The sequence below is a fragment of the Globicephala melas genome, chromosome 11, assembly GCF_963455315.2.
Source record: "Globicephala melas chromosome 11, mGloMel1.2, whole genome shotgun sequence".
NCBI classification, from domain to species: Eukaryota; Metazoa; Chordata; class Mammalia; order Artiodactyla; family Delphinidae; genus Globicephala; species Globicephala melas.
Window position 1 is genome coordinate 31,196,706 of NC_083324.2, and position 18,826 is coordinate 31,215,531.

The window sequence follows — 18,826 nt, forward strand, 5'->3', positions numbered from 1 at the left end:
ATTTGGTACATACTTACACTGTTTATCTGAAATGCAAATGCAACTGGGCATTCTGTATTTTAATTTGCTCCATCTGGAGACCCTATGCCTGGCAGTGGTTTCACAGGCAGCAGGTATGGACCTGTGGGCCGAGCAGGAGAGGAGGAACAGGGAAGCCCCATGTGAGGCCTAAACTGAGTCTTGCACTGTGGGCACAGGGAGTCGGGCCCTTCTCAGAAGAATCCGATGGGGGAGATTCGACCTGGGACCCTGCTCAACGTCCCACCCCAGCAGGCCTTCCCTGACTACCCTGTCTACCATAGCAGCCCCTCAGCCTCCATCGCTTTCTCCTTGATACTCAAGTGTGGTCCATGGACCAGCAGCATCAGCATCGTCAGGGAGCTTGTTAGAAATGCAGAATCTCACCCCACTCACGTCACTGAAGGATCAGAACCTACATTTTAACGCGATCCCCAGGTAATTCCTGTGATGGTTAAGGATTGAAAAGTGCAGCTCTGTAGCACGGACCACAGCCTAACACTACTTCATATATCTGTCATCGGCTCTCTGTGAGGGCCCATGTCTGTCTTGCTCTCTGCTATACACCCCAGGACAAAAAGAGGAGCACATATTAAGTGCTCAATAAACATCTGTTAATGAATGAATGAATGAATGAGTGAATGAACAAACGAACCAGAATTCAAACCCAGCCTGGTAATTTCAACCTGAGTCGCTCTGTGCCTGTTGGTTCACTAACTCATTTTGGGGTAGAGCCGGGATTCAGTGGCTCCAGATCTCCCTCTACTGGCTGTTCTGAACGACAGGATTATATGCTGAATGAATGAATGTGTCCTACCCACCTCATGCAGCTTTCTGAGGATAACTCCTGTTCGGGGTGTTTTCCCGCCTGATTTCACCAAAACCCTGTGACAAAGGAAGGGAGGTACTCATTTGTTCCCAGTTTTCAGGTGTGGAAACTGAGGCCCAGAGAAGTTAAGTTTCTTGCTTGAGCTCACACAACATGAAAGTGGCAGAGCCAGGATTTGAACTCACAACCTCTTGATTCCAATTCAAGGCCTCATTCCCTAGTCCATACTCATTTATCCCACAGTGACTGAGTGCCAGCCCCAACCTGGGAGCTGGGAGGGCGTTAATAAAATTAACTAAGAAGCCCTGGAAGCCCAAGGCCTCACCAGGCCAGATGGATCCTCAAGGAGTGGTGATAGTGCTGTGCAGACTCAAAAATTGCAGGAGCACAAAGGTGGGCTCGACTAATCTTCTGGAGGACTCTTGGAAGACTTCCCAGAGGAGGTGACATCTGAAAGTTAGCCAGCAGAAGATGGGGCAGGAGGAACATTCTAGGTGGAAAGACCAGAACGTGCAAAGGCCTGGAGTCCTGCTCAGAGAACAGTGAGCCAGAGGAATATGATGAGGGACGAGGTTGGGCCCGCCTGCAAAGGCCTGGAATGGCAAGAGGGTGGTGGCCCTTACCCACATGCCAGCTGTACTCCCAGGACGGAAACTTCCCCTCCGGCTTCTGCCAATGCCGATCCCGGAGGTAGGAGGCCTGGCCTTGGCCGTCGAGGGAGATGTCTTGGAAGAGCAGCTGCAGGGTGCGGGGGGACCTGCTTCATGCCTAAGCCCCCTGGTTTGGTCTGGCCTGCTAGCCCCCGAGTTGCTCTTTGGGCCTGCCTGACTCTGCCTCCCTTGGGCGGAGGGCCCTGGACACCTACTCCCCTGGACAGCTGATCCTGGAGCCCCCTGGTCTCTGGCCATCCAACAGGTAGCTGGTGGCCTGGGATGGCCCCACTCCCAGACTGACCTGAAGGGGGCCTTTTGGAGCCGCTTCCTGGGCAAGGGTCCCTCCTTCAGGTGCTTGTGGCCATAGCTGATGTTCCAGGCGACCTGGGCGGCAGTCTCCTTCCGGATGTGCTCCTGCCAGCAGGCTTGCTTCTGGGAGGTGAATAGATCCCTCGTGGCAGTGAGGGCAAGGGGGCGGGGGAGGGAGGAAACATTCTGCCGCCTATGTTTGCACTGCTGGTGCCTCATCTCCAAGGATACGTGCAGCCAATGAGGGCTGGGTTGCCAAGGCCCTGCCGGAGAGGAGAGGCTGGGCTGCTCAGGGCACTGCGAGTCACACACAGGCAGTGGGTGGGACAGACCAGACTGAAAAAAGGAGCAAAGGCCACACCTACCCAGGGTGCCTGGGAGGGGGCCCTGTTCTGCCCCAGAGGAACCCAGGGCCCAGGCCTTTCCTCCTCATACCCAGAGGATCCCAGGTGGCGCATGGGGTTCCACTGCCTCTATTCCATTCAGCAAACCCCAGTGTACACCTACTGCATGCCAGGCACCCAAGGGGGTCTAAAGAGAGGTCGTCTCCACTCCAGGAAGCTCTGGTTACTCCTCACACACAGCTCTGCCACTTGACAGCGGTATGGCCTCATCTGTACAGCGAGATGATGGCGGGAACTACCCTTAGTGTTCAGAGAATGACGTTAGAACAGTGTTTAACAACTTGAGACAAACAGCACCTGGCACGGAGGAAGCCCTCTGTAAACGTCAGCTGATGATTAACAAGCACCTGCTAGGTGCCAGCTGCTAGTCTGCACTCCGTGTGCCTTAAGCCACCTGCGTGATTACTGGGGCTCGCAGAGACTCCTTTTCAGGTGGGGAAATGGAGGCCTGGAGAAATGATGTGCCCCAGGGCACACTACTGGTGTATAGTGGTACCCACTCTGTGCCAGGCCCTGAGCTGGGGCTTCACTGAGTGACTTCACTCAACGACTAATAGGCTCTTTTTTAAAAAATATTTATTTATTTATTTATCTATTTATTCATTTGGCTGTGCCAGGTCTTAGTTGCGCCATGTGGGATCTAGTTCCCTGACCAGGGATTGAATCCCGGACCAACTGGACCACCAGGGAAGTCCCACTAGTAGGCTCTCTTACGTCACTTTTCCAGGTGAGAAAAGTGATGCTCAGCAACATTAAATGGTCGCACTGGGATTGACTCCAAAGCCCACATCTCTGTTACAGACTCTCCCACGGAATGTGACAAGCATCGTGAGAGAGGTGCAGGCAGGGCGGGGCAGAGGAGGACCCACCAGTCACCCCAACAGCACCATGAAGTCAGCCTTCTGGATCCTCAGACCCTCTGCCTTCTTGACCAGGACCCTCTGGGTGAGTACCAATGAGAAAGAGGTTACCCACAATGCCCTGGGGCCACTTGCCTTTCCACTCTGCTGGGTATGCTCTTGTTTATTCATTCAACAAACATTCACTTGCTCTTGACCCTGTGCCAGACACACAGCCAGGTACTAAAGGGAGATGAGAAGGGACAGAGCCCACAGGCTTCCTGCCCTCAAGGTTTCTCAGTACAGGAGAGACAGATGCCTAACCAGGTGGATAGAGGGGCAGGCAGGGAATTTGGGGGATGGTCTGGGAAGTCTTCCTGGAGGAGGTGTCCTTTGATTAAGAAATGAACCATAAACACTGGTTCATGGCAACTCTCTTGCTGCACGGTAGGTTGGGTAAGGACGGAGGGAGGTAAGTCAAGAGTTAGGGGGCTGGGGGTGGCAAGACCCTGGGGTGAAATGGTAGTGGGGTCTGGTGCCAGAACTCAAAAAAGCCTCCCTGGCCCAGACCGCCCCCACCCACAGACTGGTAAGCCCAGGTGTTCAGAGCACAAAGAGGGCAGAGGTGGCTGTCCCCCTCCTTGGGGCTTCGGAGACCCTGTGCCTTCCCCACCACCCGGGCTGCCCACGGTGCTTCAGTTTAAGGATCCAAGGCGGCCCCTGGTGGTCACTGCAGTGACAACAGCCCAGGCAGCTATCCTCCTGCCCAGTGGACAGGCTACCCCCGAAGGGAGGGGAGTGGGAGGGTGCAGAGAGGCAACCCCCGAAATGTTGCCTTCCAGTTGGCACAAGGACAGCCAACCACCCACAAGGAGAGCCGCCTTCAGATTCTGTTCCCTTGTCTGCGGGCGCCCACCCTGTGCCAGGCCCTTGTGAGCAGCTTCAGGACCCCAGGTTTTAATTCAGGTTTCCCAGGTTTTAACACAACTTGATCATCGCTACCCTCTCTAAGCCCTGGCAAACTCCCCTGTAAAAATTTGGGGATAATCTTAAGAGTCAGTGCCTCATTGTTACTTAGGACATTTCTTACTGTAGATTTAAAAACTCATTTAAAAGCCACCACCAACCCCTGGGAAGGTGTGGAGGCAGCCCCCAGGTCTGTCTCTGGCCTAGGCCTGCGCTAGGGGAAAAGAGGTCACTGCAGCTCAGAAACAAGGGGAGGCCAGGAGTCGAGCAGGGGCACAGGTGCCTCCCAGCTTTCTGGCCACGCTCCCAGGCCACCAAGGACCCACTCTATCCATTTCCACCGATGAGGCCCAACCCTACTCCCAGCCTGGGGCTCTGTCCAAGACAAGGGCCTTTCCTAGGACTCAGTACTTGTGTCTTTAAAGTAGCGCCTCCTGGAATTAAGCTCTCAGAGCACTTTACACGAGTAATAGTAATTCTGTGAACCCTTACCGTGTGCTGGATACAGTGATATTCTTTCTGTGTGTTTTGTTGGTTAATCCTAAGAGCACTGTATGGGGCAGGTCCCATTACCCTGTTTCACTGAAGAAAAAATGGAGGCAGTGTTTTCTGTGAGGGTAAACGGTCAGCGGAGGTCACAGCAGGACCAGGATTTGAACCAGCTGGCCCGTGCTAATGACCACCACGCTAAACGGCTTCCCTACAAACTACGCCTCCTTTTGTGAGGTATCCCTTCCACTCTGACTTGGGGAGCTGAGTCTCCCCAAAACTCAGGCATCCCCTCCCCCAGCAGTTCTGGGTGAAGGAAGGTTTGCCCAAGTCAGCTGGGAGATGGATGTGTTGTGGGATCTTTCTAGAGGTTAATCTTAGAATGGCTTTTCCCATTATCTTCCCATTTTATGGATGAAGCCACTGAGGCACAGAGACGAGAACTGCGTGAGGTGTCAGCTGAGACTGGAATCCAGACTTGCACCTGCAGCATCTGACCTGCTGCTTTCTGAGCGTTTCGCACACATTAGGTTCTTTTGCTGCTACTGGTGGGGCCTGAAGCAGGCATTTCTGGGGCTCGGTGCCTCTGCCAGGACTTGCCTCTCCTCTGAGATCATCCCACCAGCGTTCAGCATCAGCTTTGCCTTAAGAATGTCCACACTGACAGGGAGGGGTGTCCTGGTGCCTAGGGAAGGCGGTGGTCACGGCAGAGGGAGTAAAGTGGGCAATAAAAGGCCTGCGGGATCCTTTCATCTTCGAGCTTTGTCCTGGGGAGATAAGCAGGGCCGTTGGATGCGAGCCACAAACCAGGCTCGTAAACTCCCCATCTCCTGCCAGCCTGCTTTAGCGGAGAACTCTAGCGGAAGAAGGAAGGGGTGTGGGGTAGGCCACCCGAAATTCCTTGCACATGAGCCGGTCCCCTGCGGGCTCAGGGGCCCAGACAAATGCCTTATCACAAAGCAAAAAGGATCCCTTTGTTTAGAAAGATTCCTCCCACCATGTTTTTGGGCAGCATCCTGAGACCAAAGCCAGAGAGAAAAAATCAGATTCAGGCTTGCCTTGAGCGATGTGACATTTTCACTCCCTCTTGGAGTTATGAGTTGCTATTGTGAGGAAAAGAAAAAAATTAGCTAAACAAGCTGTTTCTGGGAGAGTTTTCATTAGTTGAAATACTCTGATTACAAAGCCCCTTCCCCCCACAAGGGAATGGAGACTTGGAAAGATTTCATTCCTTTGGCTGAGCACTAAGGCCAAAGGGCGCTTAAATGAACGATCTTGCTCCCCATTTCAAAATACAAACTGGACTCCCCTGGTGGCACAGTGGTTAAGAATCCACCTGCCAACACAGGGAACGAGGGTTCAAGCCCTGGTCTGGGAAGATCCCACATGCCACGGAGCAACTAAGCCCGTGCGCCACAACTACTAAGCCTGTGCTCTAGAGCCCACGAGCCACAACTACTGAAGCCCACATGCATAGAGCCCGTGCTCCGCAACAAGAGAAGCCACCGCAATGAGAAGCCCGTGCACCGCAACAAAGAGTAGAAGCCCCCACTCGCCGCAACTAGAGGAAGCCCGCGCGGAGCAACAAAGATCCAACGCAGCCAAAAATAACCTAAGAAAAAACAAACTTGGGGGGTTGACAAGGATTGAGCACTCATTTTGCCACTAACCTTTACTCTGCTAACTTTTTTAAATTAATTAATTAATTAATTTTGGGCTGTGTTGGGTCTTCGTTTCTGTGCGAGGGCTTTCTCTAGTTGCGGCAAGCGGGGGTCACTCTTCATCGCGGTATGCGGGCCTATCACTGTCGTGGCCTCTTTTGTTGCGGAGCACAGGCTCCAGACGCGCAGGCTCAGTAGTTGTGGCTCACGGGCCTAGTTGCTCCGCAGCATGTGGGATCTTCCCAGACCAGGGCTCGAACCCGTGTCCCCTGCATCGGCAGGCGGACTCTCAACCACTGCGCCACCAGGGAAGCTGATACTCTGCTAACTTTTAAGGCTGTGCAGTTTTCAAGGCAAATTAAATCCCTATGTGCCCAACTCATTTTGCACCAAACTCATCAAAATGTGGCTTTCAAGGCCCCTTTGAAGTCTTAAGACTAGACACATGGTCAAGGGCCCACGTGTTTACAAACGCACTGGAAACAAAGGGAAACGTTAATAAAATGTTTCCTTCTTGGCAGCACTGCTGATGAGTGCTTCACGGGGTTGCAGAGGGAAACTGGATGAGGAAGAGGAGGGCGTCTGGGCTTGGAAGGGGCCAGGCCTCCTCTGGCTTGGGGATCTCTGCAGGGCAGCTGGCAGCTGCGGTCTGCCTAATCTCCACCAGCCACCAAAAGAGCGATCGTCCAGCCAACCCTTGGTAGGAAAGGGGCAAAGTCAGCCAGTGAAAGTCAGAAAGGGCCTGGCACCGCTGGTGCAGGGTCAAGTTTCAGTTTTCAATGTGTCTGCACAAACAACAGCCGGTTCCCATAGCAGGAAGTCCAGGTGCAGATAACAGTTGCCCTGTGGTTCTAGCCACTGACCAGTAGAGAGATGCACAAATTTCACTCTGAGACGTCTTGGACGTAACTGTCGGGGGACCACCAGGTGCAGCCCCAGGTGCTAACAAGCGGCCCGTGGAGGAGGCGCATTACCTGGCTGGGTTTGATCATAGAGAGCAGTGGCCGACACTCTCACAGCTCCCAGTGGGATTCCATCTAACCCTCACAACCACCCCAAGGGGGGCACATTCTGAGAGGTGAAGCAAACTCCTCAAGGCCACACAGCCAGTGAGCACCCGAGCCAGGACTTAAGCCCTAGACTACCTGATGCCAAAGTCCAGCTGTTAACTTACAAATGCGGTCTCCCCAGAAACCACCTGGCTTCAAGCTGGGCCCCTGTTTTCTTCTTCGGGCAAACTCAGCCGACTGCTGCCTCTCCAGACCCACTGGGCAGAGCCTGCATTCCCCAAAGCCCACGGGCCTCCTGCGGTCCAGGACCAGACACTCACGGTGCAGGCCCACAGATAAGGGTGCTCCCTTCAGAAGGACGGGCAGGAGGAACCTCCTTGTCTCCAACCCTCCTCCCACCTCTCAGAGGGACACAAATTGCCATCCTTGATCAACAGCCAGGTGTCAGGAAGAAACACAGAAAGATCTAGAGTCTTCCTTCCCTGCCCTTCCGTCCACCGCTCACCCCCAATACAAGGCTGGGGGTCCAGAACAGACTTCCCATCATCATGGCAACTGCCAGAGGCTTGCCTGCGGGGGCGGCTCCTGTTCCCACAGTGGGATAAGCAGGGAGGCAGAGCTTCCACTCTGGGGACAAAAAGGCAGGGGGGCCCAGGGTCTGCCCCAAGTCAGCTTTGGGACTGCAAACATGTCAATGCAGCACCTGAGTTAGTGTCGTCACCATAAAATCATGTCACAGCACTGCTGTAGGGCAAGAGGAGGCAAGGGCTGAGTGTGTCCTAAACACGCAGCAAGAAGCTTCCCGAACAGAAAGGAGGAACAGAGGCAGAGAGGAGGGAGGGAAGGCGGCACCACCAATTCCAAACCCTGCTGTCCAAGGGCGATGGGATGACAGGTGATACTGCTTCCCTATTTCAAGGGTTTCCCAGGTCATCAGGAAAGACTCTCTCTCACTTTTTTTTTTTTTTTTTTAAACCATAGCCTTCCCCTCAGTGGGTTTCATATCTGGAACTCTTAACCAGGGCAAGCCCTAGCAAACCTCTCTGGGAGGCTGTGTTGGTGCCAGGACCCCTCACCCTGATAAATTCACACTGAGGCCTGCGGAGAAACAGAACGTCCCCCCGCAAAAAAGAGGCGAGGCTCCCTGTTACGACAAGTTGCTTAGCCTGCGTTCTTTCGGCCGGGGTTTGGGAGAGCCGGTCAGAGACGCAAACCATTTACCAAAGGACACCATCCAAGAACACCTGGGGAGCTTATGGAGCAAACGCTGTATTTAATAAGTTATAAGATACAATTTACAGTTGGCATTTGGTTCCAGTTTTGCTTCCACATCCCGGTTTACGAAGCCTGTGGTCCTTTCACATCAGGCTTCGGGCCACTCCAGTTCCTAACAGGTGGGCTTTGCCAACACTCACCCTCAGCTGCTACACCTCGGGGAGGGTCACCCACCTCACCCTGTCCCATCCATGGACACACTCGAGATGACAGTGGCCACCTCCTCAGGACGAAACAGCAAATCTGAAAGGGCTGCCGGCCCAGACCACACGACACATCTGGGCCCTGCGGTCAGGCAGTCCCCGAGTGCTTTCACTTTATTCCAAAGCAGGTCTGCAAGAAGGCATGCAAAATGCCCGATACCCCCCATTTTCGGAATTTTGCACCTGCTTACTATTGCTTTCCAAAGAGCCTTGGGTGACATGTGGCCAGGGCCAAATACGCTTTCATTATTTCTGCAAATGGTCAAGGACCACCAATGAGCTGCTGTCCTTCCCTCCCCTGTTATTCCCTGACTTTCAGGCCAACGGTTGGCAGGAGTTTCCTTCTACAATTATCTTCCAGAAAAAGTTCACGCTGGGGCTGCCTGGGGGTGAGTGTGGAGTGTTAGGTCACGTGACAGGCCTCTGCTAACACCTGGACCCACCTGCGGTGTCTCTGGATATGCTGGTGAGACTCATCAAACGGACAAATGGCTGGAGCGTATGTTAAGAACAGGGCTAGTGTTGGTTAAAAAAAAAGGGGGATCTTTGGCAAGTGGGGGGGGCTGCTTGCCACTGCAGAGTTTCCTCAGACCCAGCGACTGAAACAGACTTTGAAAACAAAAGCAAAGACATGGCTGTCAAGATGGTCACATGCAATGACTCTGCAGGGAAATAAGTAGCGGGATGAGGGGAGAGGCACCAAGAAGCCACTTCGGCCAGTCTGTCACCTCGGACACTCTGCCCTTTGAGAGATGGGGGCGGGGTGGCAGTAGTGTTAAAACTGGTGTCACTCAGTGGCCTTTTCTTACGTGATAGGGTCATCTTCTTTTATAACGACAACATAAACTAGGCGTCCCCATTTTCCCTGCCCTTCCGTCCAGTCTTGTTTTGCAAACTGACTAGACAACTTCATGTCTTAAATATATCAGCCTTGTCTGTTCTTGTTCTGTCTGCAGGGGGTGATCTGTGCCAAAAGAGGTCCAGTTTGCCGGGCCTATTGAACAAATTTGCATTTCCTTAGTCCCCAACATGACCCTGAAGAGTCAAGTTTAGGACTTCTTTCTGAAGGTACTTAAAAAAACATGGCAATGTTTTTGGGATGGGGTTTCAGACCCACAAACGGGCTGGAGGACTTTGTATAAAATGAGTTACAAACAAGCAACAAAAGCAACCACCAGAACGCCTCCCAGGACTTGATGAGAACTGTTTTAAGGCACCGTGACATGGAAGGGGCTGCCAGGGATGTGCTCCTCTCCCCACTTCACGGCCAGGACGTAATCCCCCTTCTCCTTGACGATGTATGTCACACTGTATTGTTGGTTGCCCACATGCTTCATGGAGACTTCTTCACAGGGGGTGGTGGGCCCGTGGACCCCGATCAGCAGCATGTTGGAACCTGGGAGGCAGAGGAAGGTGGTTACTCCATGAAGATGCATCCCAGGAGGCAGAGGAAGAGGGGGGGATATGGGAGCCAAGGGAAAGATACCAGTTACTGCCTGTTAAGCTTCTCTGATGATGCTGGGGACCTTTGAGAGGTGGGAGAGTGCAGCAATTACGAGCAGGACTCTTATGGCTTCAAATCTCTGCCCTGCCACTTCCTGGGTGGGTGACCTTGGATATGGTACTTCACCTCTCTCTGTCTTAGCTTCCCCACCTGTAAACAGGGGATGACACTAGCACCTACCTCACGGGCTTCTTGTGAGGTTTAGAGGAGTTATGGCACGTGAAGCCCTTAGCACACAGTAAAGGCTATGTAAGTGTTGGCTACTCTGATCTCATTTATTCTCATGAGAACCTTCAGGAAGGTCCTATGACTATTCCCATTTTAGAGCAGAGGAAACTGACTTTTAGAAAGAGATTTAGTAACTTTCCCAGGGTCACTCGGCTAATAAGCTTTGGAAATTAAGGAAGGAAGGAAGAAAGGGAGGGAGGGAGAGAGGAAGGGAGAAATAAGTAAGTGGTGAAGCCAGGTTTCCAGCCCAGATGTGCTAGATGCCAGAGCCCAGGCAACTAACATTGACACCCAAATAAATACCCAAGTTCAAATTGCAATTACAGCAATTAGTGACAGAGGAGAGGCCAGGTTACTGATACAATGCAATGAGGATAACGCGACCTTTCCTATGTACCTTGAGGTCATTTGGAAAAAATCAAGAGGCAAATCATTTAAAAATATTAAGTGCAGAACAGGGCAATGAACACGGTTACTTGCAAATGTCTGGGTTACATGGGCGGGTGGGCACTGCAGACCAGAGCAGGAAAGACCAAAGTACACAGAACAGAGGGTGTCGCCCCATGCCCTCCATTCCCTGAGGAGGGCCAGGCTGCCTACCAGCTTTGCTGCAGTCCACCAGGAAGGAGCTCTTCTGGCCCACAAATGCCTTCGAGAGCCCCGCCCCCTTGGAGGTCACCTTGCTGGCATCTGAGGATGCCTTGGGGATGGCGCTATAGCAGGTCTCCGTGGAGGACCTGGTCACTGACTCCACCAGGATGGATGAGGTCTCGTTGGCCGAGCCGGGGCTGACCAGACGCTGGCCTAGGACATGGAAGGGAGAGAAGCAGGCATGACTGACCAGACAAGGCAAGTACCCCATGCAGAAGCCCCAGAAGAGCCCCGGCTCCCCAGCACCTGGATCCAACAGCCACCATACCCCTACCTCACGCCCCCCAACACCTGGATCTAAATGCCACAACTTTTCCATCTCACCCCCCATAATGTCTTCTGTGGGGTTCTGGAGTCCTGCCCCACACAACTAAGATCTGGCTTTCTGGGTATATGGGAGAGTCTGGCCTCGGCTGACTTGACCTGGAAGTCCTTCCAGGTCATAAGCATGGGCCCCAGGAATATAACCACGTGCCGCCCTATGGAATGGATATCTTTCCATTTATATAAAATACTCTACGTATAAGCAGTGTAAACATGTGGGACGACACCGACAAAATACCAAAAATGATTCGGCATATTTTTTTTTTTTGGGGTGGTGCGGCGGAGCTTGTGGGATCCTAGGTCCTTGACCAGGGACTGAAATTGCGCCCTCGGCTGTGAAAGCGCTGAGTCCTAACCACTGGACTGCCAAGGAGTTCCCCGCTCGGCATATTAGAAGATGATTTTTCTATCTGAATTTTAAATTTACTTAATTTTAATTAAATTTTCTGCAATGAACCTATGCTACTTATATGACAGTGAACCAAGCAGAAAGAGACACGTGGAAGGAATTCACCACGATATTTATGGTGGTTACCTTGGGGGGTGGGCGGTGAAGTGGTTTTTACTGTTTGGTATTTTTTCCAGTGCTCTGAAGGAGGCACATTTTTATAAATTTAATAAAAACTTTTGATTATTTTAAAAGTGAAGGTTAGAAATGAGGGGAATTTTCAGGCCCTGACCTAAACAAATACGTAAGATCTCAAATATGTAAACATTCCTTCTTTTCTGTTTGAGACAGAAAACCACCTAATGTGCTTTCTCAACTTCTACACCCCTACTCTGCCTGCAAGTTTTCGAACATGCAGTCACTCTGACATGTCCTACCATTTCTTTACATTCAAGATTCAAAGCAGATTCAACATCTCTAAAATCATCCAGTTTCTACTATCGAATAGCTCTGCTGATAATCTGACAAGATCACCTCCACAGGGGGAAGAATAACTTTAAAGGTGTCTGTGGTTGTTACCTGTCACCTTGGCCTTGAACGGGCTGCCCACGATGTGGTTGGGCCCGCCATATTTGACGCCAATTAGGTAGCTTCCAGGAGCCATGGGGGTGTACATGACTTTGTACCCTTCGGGGGTTTCCTGGCAATCCATTTTAACCTTGGACGGGCCTTCAATGGTGACGGACAATGTCCCTGGCCCTGCTCGGGTGGTGTTGATGAAAAATTCAGACTGGATACCTGGGAGAAAGGAAGCAGGAATAAAGATCACGTGGAAGGTTTGGAGGGATGGGGAGGGTGTGCTTTGGGGAGCGTTCTGGGGGCCCTGAAGCAGTGGCGGGGCACACGGAGGTTCCCTCTCAGAGGGGTCACCTTGGTGGCACGGGAACCCACCAGTACTAGCTCTGAGCTGCTGGCGCAGAGAACCTCAGGCCCTGGGGGATGGTAACCCCTTTCCAAGGCCCAGGCAGGAGTGTGGCCAACATTCTGTCCACAAGCACGCACCGCCTTGTTTTCTCCTCTGGGCACGAGCTGTGGCTGAGGGCGAGAAGCCTGAGTCATCAATGAGAGCCTGAAATGTTGCTTCCGCCCCCAAGGGCCAGCTCTGCCCCCGAGGGTGGGGGAAGCGTGGGCCCCTCTGACCTTTCCTTTCTCCTCTGGTTGGACTTGGAGAAGCCCAGGCAGCCCAGCGCTGCCTCCTTCCTCCTCAGGCTTCTAGCCCCAGACACCACGCTGAAGACCGGGGTAGCCTTTAGGACCTGCCAGCCCTGCCACTTTGCCTTGAACACCAGAAACAAGAACAGGACCAGAACAGCAGCTCCTGCTAATACCACTGGCACCACTCCGGCTCCAGATCCTGTGCCTATCATTTTACATGCCCAGTGATTCGTCTTTAACAAACGACAATGTGGCTCAAGGAGGTTCAACCACATGCCAATCAGAGCTACAGGAGAAAGGGGCAGAGCTGGTACCGAAGCAAGTCTGAGGGGGTTCAGACCCCAGGCCCGTCTCCTGGCCTCTGGATGGGCAGCGGGGCTGCCTCAGATGCCCTAACTGCAGCTCCAGGACATCCTACTTCTTGCCTGCCTGGTCCATGAGGGCCTCCTGCACAGACATCCTCCCTCGTGACAGAAGGAAAGCTGGGCCCAAAGACAGTGCCAACCAATGACCACTGTGGCGTTTCTGCCTGAGCCCAAGGCCCTGAAAAAGGCCCCACTCCCCCAGGCCCCTTTCTAGTTCAGAAGGGGAAGAGGCGGTCAGTCACCAGCTGCACACCTGCTACAGTGCCCTCTACGGGGCATCCCCGGCATAGCATTCTGCGGGGCTGGGCTTCCTCTAGAGCCCTGGACGCGCCCCAGCTGGGAACTATTTTGGTTTAATTATAGCTCGGAGGCCGCCGGAGAAAGAATTACTGTTCTGGTTATCAATAAGACAAAGGAGCTGCTATCATGCAACCCGGAATACAACCCAGATGTTTCTGGAAAAGCTCCCGAGGCTCCTGTCCCAGCACCACCCCCTCACCCTGCCTCCACAACTGTCTCAACCTTGTCTCTATACTGTGCAGCCCAGGAGCCCTTCACTCAGCCGCTGCCCTGCTGAAGCAAGGGCGTTGGGGGAAAGGGAGGGGTATTCAAACAAGGGACAGCGTTTCCACGAAGCAGCTGCAAGTGACAGCAAGGAAAGATACTTTTAAAGTGAAGATGAAAAGACCTGGCTGCAGTAGAAAGGACAGGATTGCTCCATTCCTAAGAAACATCAGTTCATCCTGATTGTGAGGGTCCAGAAAGGAAGATGAGGTGAGAAAAGAGAAATAAGGAATTACAGGGCGAGAGCAACCTATCAGGTGGGCTCCTTTATTATTCCCATTTTACAGGAACAAAGTGGAGGCTCAGTGAGGTCAAATAACTCACCCTAAGACACACAGCTGGGGAATGGCTGAACTGGGGTTTACACATAAGGTCTGTCTAACCTGGAGCTAATGCACTCGTCTGAGAGCAGATGGGAGAAAGAAAATCCACATGCAGGAGTCCCTCTCATCACCACCTCCAGCCAGAATCAGTACCCCAGACATCTCTGGGCATGGCGGTGTTCCCCTGTACCCCCGTGTATATACAGATGAGTTCCTGTGAGTTTAATGCATGTTTAATGCAGCCCTACTCCATCTTCAAGGTGGGTGAGGGGTAACGGGAGGAAAGGAGGCTCTCCCCTTACATCTCGTGCACACTGGGGTTCCTGGGGCATTTCATCAGGAAAATGGCTCTTCCAGCCAGAGAGTCTGGAACTCCCTGGTCTAACTCCTGACCTTCTCAGTCCCTCTGCAGCAGACAGTCCCACCCCAAATTCTCCACATTCCCCTGCTCTAAAACCTGCAGAATTGACCATTTAAAGCGTGCACCAAGAGATACCGCCAGCCCACCCGTAAAAACACAGGGAAGCTTGCTTTGTTCCGAAGGTCAGGATGCAGGCCCTCCAGCAGCCGGGCAGAGACACCTTTTCATTCCACACACACTGCAGCTGTGTAATCCTGGGATGGATATTTGGGAAAAGGCCTGGGAGCGGGAGGGCTAGAAAAACAAGACGCCTTCCCCTCGACAAGAGCAATATTTACACAGGATTTGAAACAGGCTTGTTCTGTACCTCTCCCTCCTGGCTGGAAGTCTCCCTGCAAGACCAGCTCCTTCCCTCAGCAGCATCCAGTGCTGGCAAAGCACAGCCTGAAACCTGAGCTCCTGAGAAGGCTTGCGAACAGCCAACAGGAAGCACGAGAGGCCCTGGGCACAGCAGGTGTGACCCAGCAGGGGGATGGGTGGCTGCTGGCAGCACAGGATACCTCAGTGGCTGCTGCGGGGCCTGGACCAGGGCCTGCTGGGGCTCCAAGTGCCAGGAGGACCCCACCTGGGCTTCAAGGGTGGATGGCTTGTCAGGAGCCAAATGCCTGCACTACTGCCTGGGGACCTTCCAGCGCAGCTGGGAAGATAGGTGTCCTTGTGTAGGACACCCCACAAAGAAGGCCAGGGATGTAGCCACTGCCTCGGGGCGAGCCAGCCATTTAGGGAGGCAGCAAAACTCAGGGGTTAAGCGAGCAGGCCTTGAGGTTGTGAGCCTGGACTGGTTCTGGCTCTGCCCGCTCCAAGCTAAGTAAGCTCGGGGAGTGACTCGACCTTTCTGAGTTCTCACTTTGCTCATCTGTATAACGGACACTGCCTAGGGTGAAACAATACAGTGCCTTTTACAAAGGGCAAGTTGCTGGCCCAGAGTTCAGTGTGGAGCCAGACAGGATGGGCCTGGGGAGATGAGAAGTGCTCATGCAGACCCTGTGGGAGGTTCTGCTGAGGCCACTGCTGGGGCCAGAGTCGCAGGGTGGCACACCAGCCGGTCAGTCACTCCTGCACCCGGGCAGGGCCCCTCGTCCCCTTACGACACTCACTCCACAGGGCTGGATGCCGGGAAACCACGGCCACTCATCCCCTTGCCTGTGGGTCTGCTCTGTCCCACTCACCATGTGGGGTAGGGGGGAGACTAACAGCAAAATGTGCACACACAAGGAACTCAAGAATCCTTCCTAAGAGGCCCCAAAGTAACACTCAGACGCAAACTGCGTCCCAGTGAGTCCACGCCTGCAAAGAAACGTAAGTGGACAAGCTCCCCACCCTGGCATCTTCCGTAACAGTGACACACTAGACACCCCTGATGCCCACCTCTACATTCACTGTATGGACACTAACTACAGCCATTACGAGGCAGGTAGATCTGTAGGTTTTGACATGGAAAGTTCCTTAAGAGGTCAAGTGACAAAAGCAAGTTGTACTGAAATACAAATAGCACTAAGACTATTTCTATAAAATAAAACTCCATGTCTACCTTTTTAACAAACCGACTAGCCAAGCAACCAAGTGACCAAGAATGAAGCCCAACAAAGAGACAATTGCAAGGTCCTCCCCTGATCGGTTAAGCCGTGTTTCCTCCTGGACCCAGAGGGAGGGAGGGAGGAGAAGCAAGATGGAACTTTACATACTTCCTCACTGCCAGTATTTTTCACAATCAAACGTGTTCCATCTGTGGCAAAGACTAAAAAAGAATTTGACTGTTTTCGTCTTTTCTCCTCCCCCGTTAGGATTAGAATAAAAAGGAGCCAGGCTGTGACAGGTCTTACTGCCGACTGAATGTGTTTCTAGGAGGCCAGGGTCCACGAAAGGAGCTGGTGGGTAGGGGACCTCCCCAGAGGCCCGTTACCTGCATCATGAACTCTGTGCAGGCAAAGGAACCCTCAAAACAAAAGATGCTGTGCTGTATTCCCTATCAGTGTCCCGGTCCTAAAAGAACCTGGCAAAGGAAGACAGCTGCAGCACCACAAAGAGTAATGAGCTGTGAGAACGCAGCCATCAAGCCCTCACTCTGGATTTACCGCAGGTCAAGCGAGAGCCTCCCAAGGGTGCATTACTGAAGTTTCCCTGGGGAGAGAGGATGGCAGGCTTCCCGGGGGCTTGAAGAGTTCCACCTGCTCTTCCCCGGGGACAACTCCGTTAAAGACAAGAGGCAGAAGCAGTGTGTTACCTGTGGTGCCCCCCTCCAGCCCTGAGCCGTAGGCGGACACCAGGGCAGGGTTCCCCGCTTGTCCGGGTTCCCCGACTCGTACTTTGAAGGGACTTCCAACCACGTGGCTCCCGTTGAACTTGACGTCGATCGTGTGGACACCATTCTCGTGGGGGATGAAGCGCACAGCATACTTATCTGGGAGAGTGAACAAAGGCACAGGGTAAAAGTGGGCCCGTGGACCCGACCAAGGTGGGTGGGGACAAAGGACAGGAGCCCAGCCTGAGGGCCGATCTTACATCACTGACAAGAAATGGCCCTGCTGCAAGCCTGGCACCCAATATGTTGGTGATCAAAACCAGATGGGCCTATTTGTCTGCACCTAGACAGCCCTTTGGGAAATGCATCCAAATCTCAAATTCTGTGTTTAATCCTCTGTGGCTTTGGCCTCAGAAAAACACTTCCTTTATGAAAAGCTCACTTCTGGCGCAGTTTCTCTGCTTGGCCAGGGGAAAAAATGGTTCCAATTGAGACTAATGCTCCTTAATTAAGCTCCAAGCTAGCAACGGCCCCACGGGGCAATGGTCAGGTTTCTCACTGTGTGTCTGGCTCACAGCATGTGGTAAGATGATCTATAAACTGAAATGGGCACCTAGAATATCCTTCCACCATGCACCACTTGACCACCCCTTCCTCCTTGAAGTGCTCCCAGCTGGGATGCAGAGTCTGTTCTCCTCCAGTCAGTCTCTCAGCCTCTCCCTGGCTCCTTGTACCCTCCATCCCCTTCAGAACTTTTGTTGCTCAAAGCTCCACCCAAATCCTCTTGTCTTCTCCTCTGGACTCTCTCCATATGGAGCTGCCACCCATATCCTTCAACACTGCACGTCCCCCATCAGTCCCCAGCTGGTACCCACCCCTCCTCTCTGAAAGCCAAAAGTGATCCCACCCCCATGTCCACGTATGGTCCTTGATTGGGTTAAATTAATGTGGGATAGCAAGGGGAGAAATCCCTCTTTCCCCAAGCCTAAGTCAATTAGCACATGGCATTTAGCCACACAGGAAGGGACTCAGGAACAGGCATGTATGTTCAGTGAGATAGGAGGGGAGGTTTGCTGGAGACTTCTGCAAAAGGAGCATCTAAGACTTCTGGAGAAAGAATCTTGAGGAGAGAATGTCTCTCTTGATTGGTGTCATGCGCTGCTGCAGCCACCTTACCACCGAGAGGAAGGCCACTTTCAGAATGAGGTCCACAAATCAGAAGAAAGAGCAGAGATGTTTGGGGCCTTGGAGAATATAGCTGAATGGCTGAATTAAATTGGTGCTGAAACCCATCTTAGATCTTGAACTTTCCACTTACGTGAATTAACAGACCCCCTTGTAATGGACCATGTGTGCAATGGACCCCCTTTATTATGTGAACTGGCTTGAGATGGGTGTTCTGTAATTTGTCACCAACGGCATCCTAACTGCGTCAGGCTGGTGGTCTCAGACACTGCTAGGGCTTCAAATACTGCCTGGGGCTGAGGACACCATATCTCACTTGGTGGTTAAATTCCAATGCAGTAGAGATCTATTAAATGTTCCCACTTGGATATCTCAGGGACACTCAAAAACCTCTCAGAAAATAAAGTATTCAACTCTGTAAGGCAGTGACCAGCCCTTGCTCACCCATGGCTGCTGTCCTGAGCTTTGTTAACTGCACCATCATTTTTCTACCCCATCACCAAGCTACACGTAACCTTTCTGAATTCACTTTCATTCCCTATGGCCAACTGGTCACCGAATGTTATAGTTCTCTGACCTCAAGTCCTTCCTCTGCATTTCTAACACTGCTGATTAATCATGTTTTCTCAAACGGACCACTCTGCGAGCGTCGGCTTACCACCTTGCCTTTCAGATGTACCAACACATTCACTATAATGTGGTCAGACTTAAACCATTATCTGACCAGATATGGGTTTAGAGCCCACACATTTGTTCCTTC

General features: G+C 52.5%; 1 protein-coding gene across 3 annotated transcripts in view; it reads right to left on the reverse strand.

Moving 5' to 3' along the window:
* Positions 1-8,441: 8,441 nt before the first annotated feature.
* FLNB (filamin B) overlaps positions 8,442-18,826 on the reverse strand; it is a 138,425-nt gene continuing 128,040 nt past the window's right edge. For all 3 annotated transcript variants that reach the window (XM_030867524.2, XM_030867521.2, XM_030867520.2), the window contains 4 exons: positions 16,864-17,040; positions 12,331-12,549; positions 10,989-11,192; positions 8,442-10,052 (listed from right to left, as the gene is read on the reverse strand). In XM_030867524.2, coding sequence (XP_030723384.2) covers positions 9,865-10,052; positions 10,989-11,192; positions 12,331-12,549; positions 16,864-17,040 — 788 coding nt within the window. In that variant the 3' untranslated portion in view covers positions 8,442-9,864. The remainder of the gene's footprint in view (positions 10,053-10,988; positions 11,193-12,330; positions 12,550-16,863; positions 17,041-18,826) is intronic.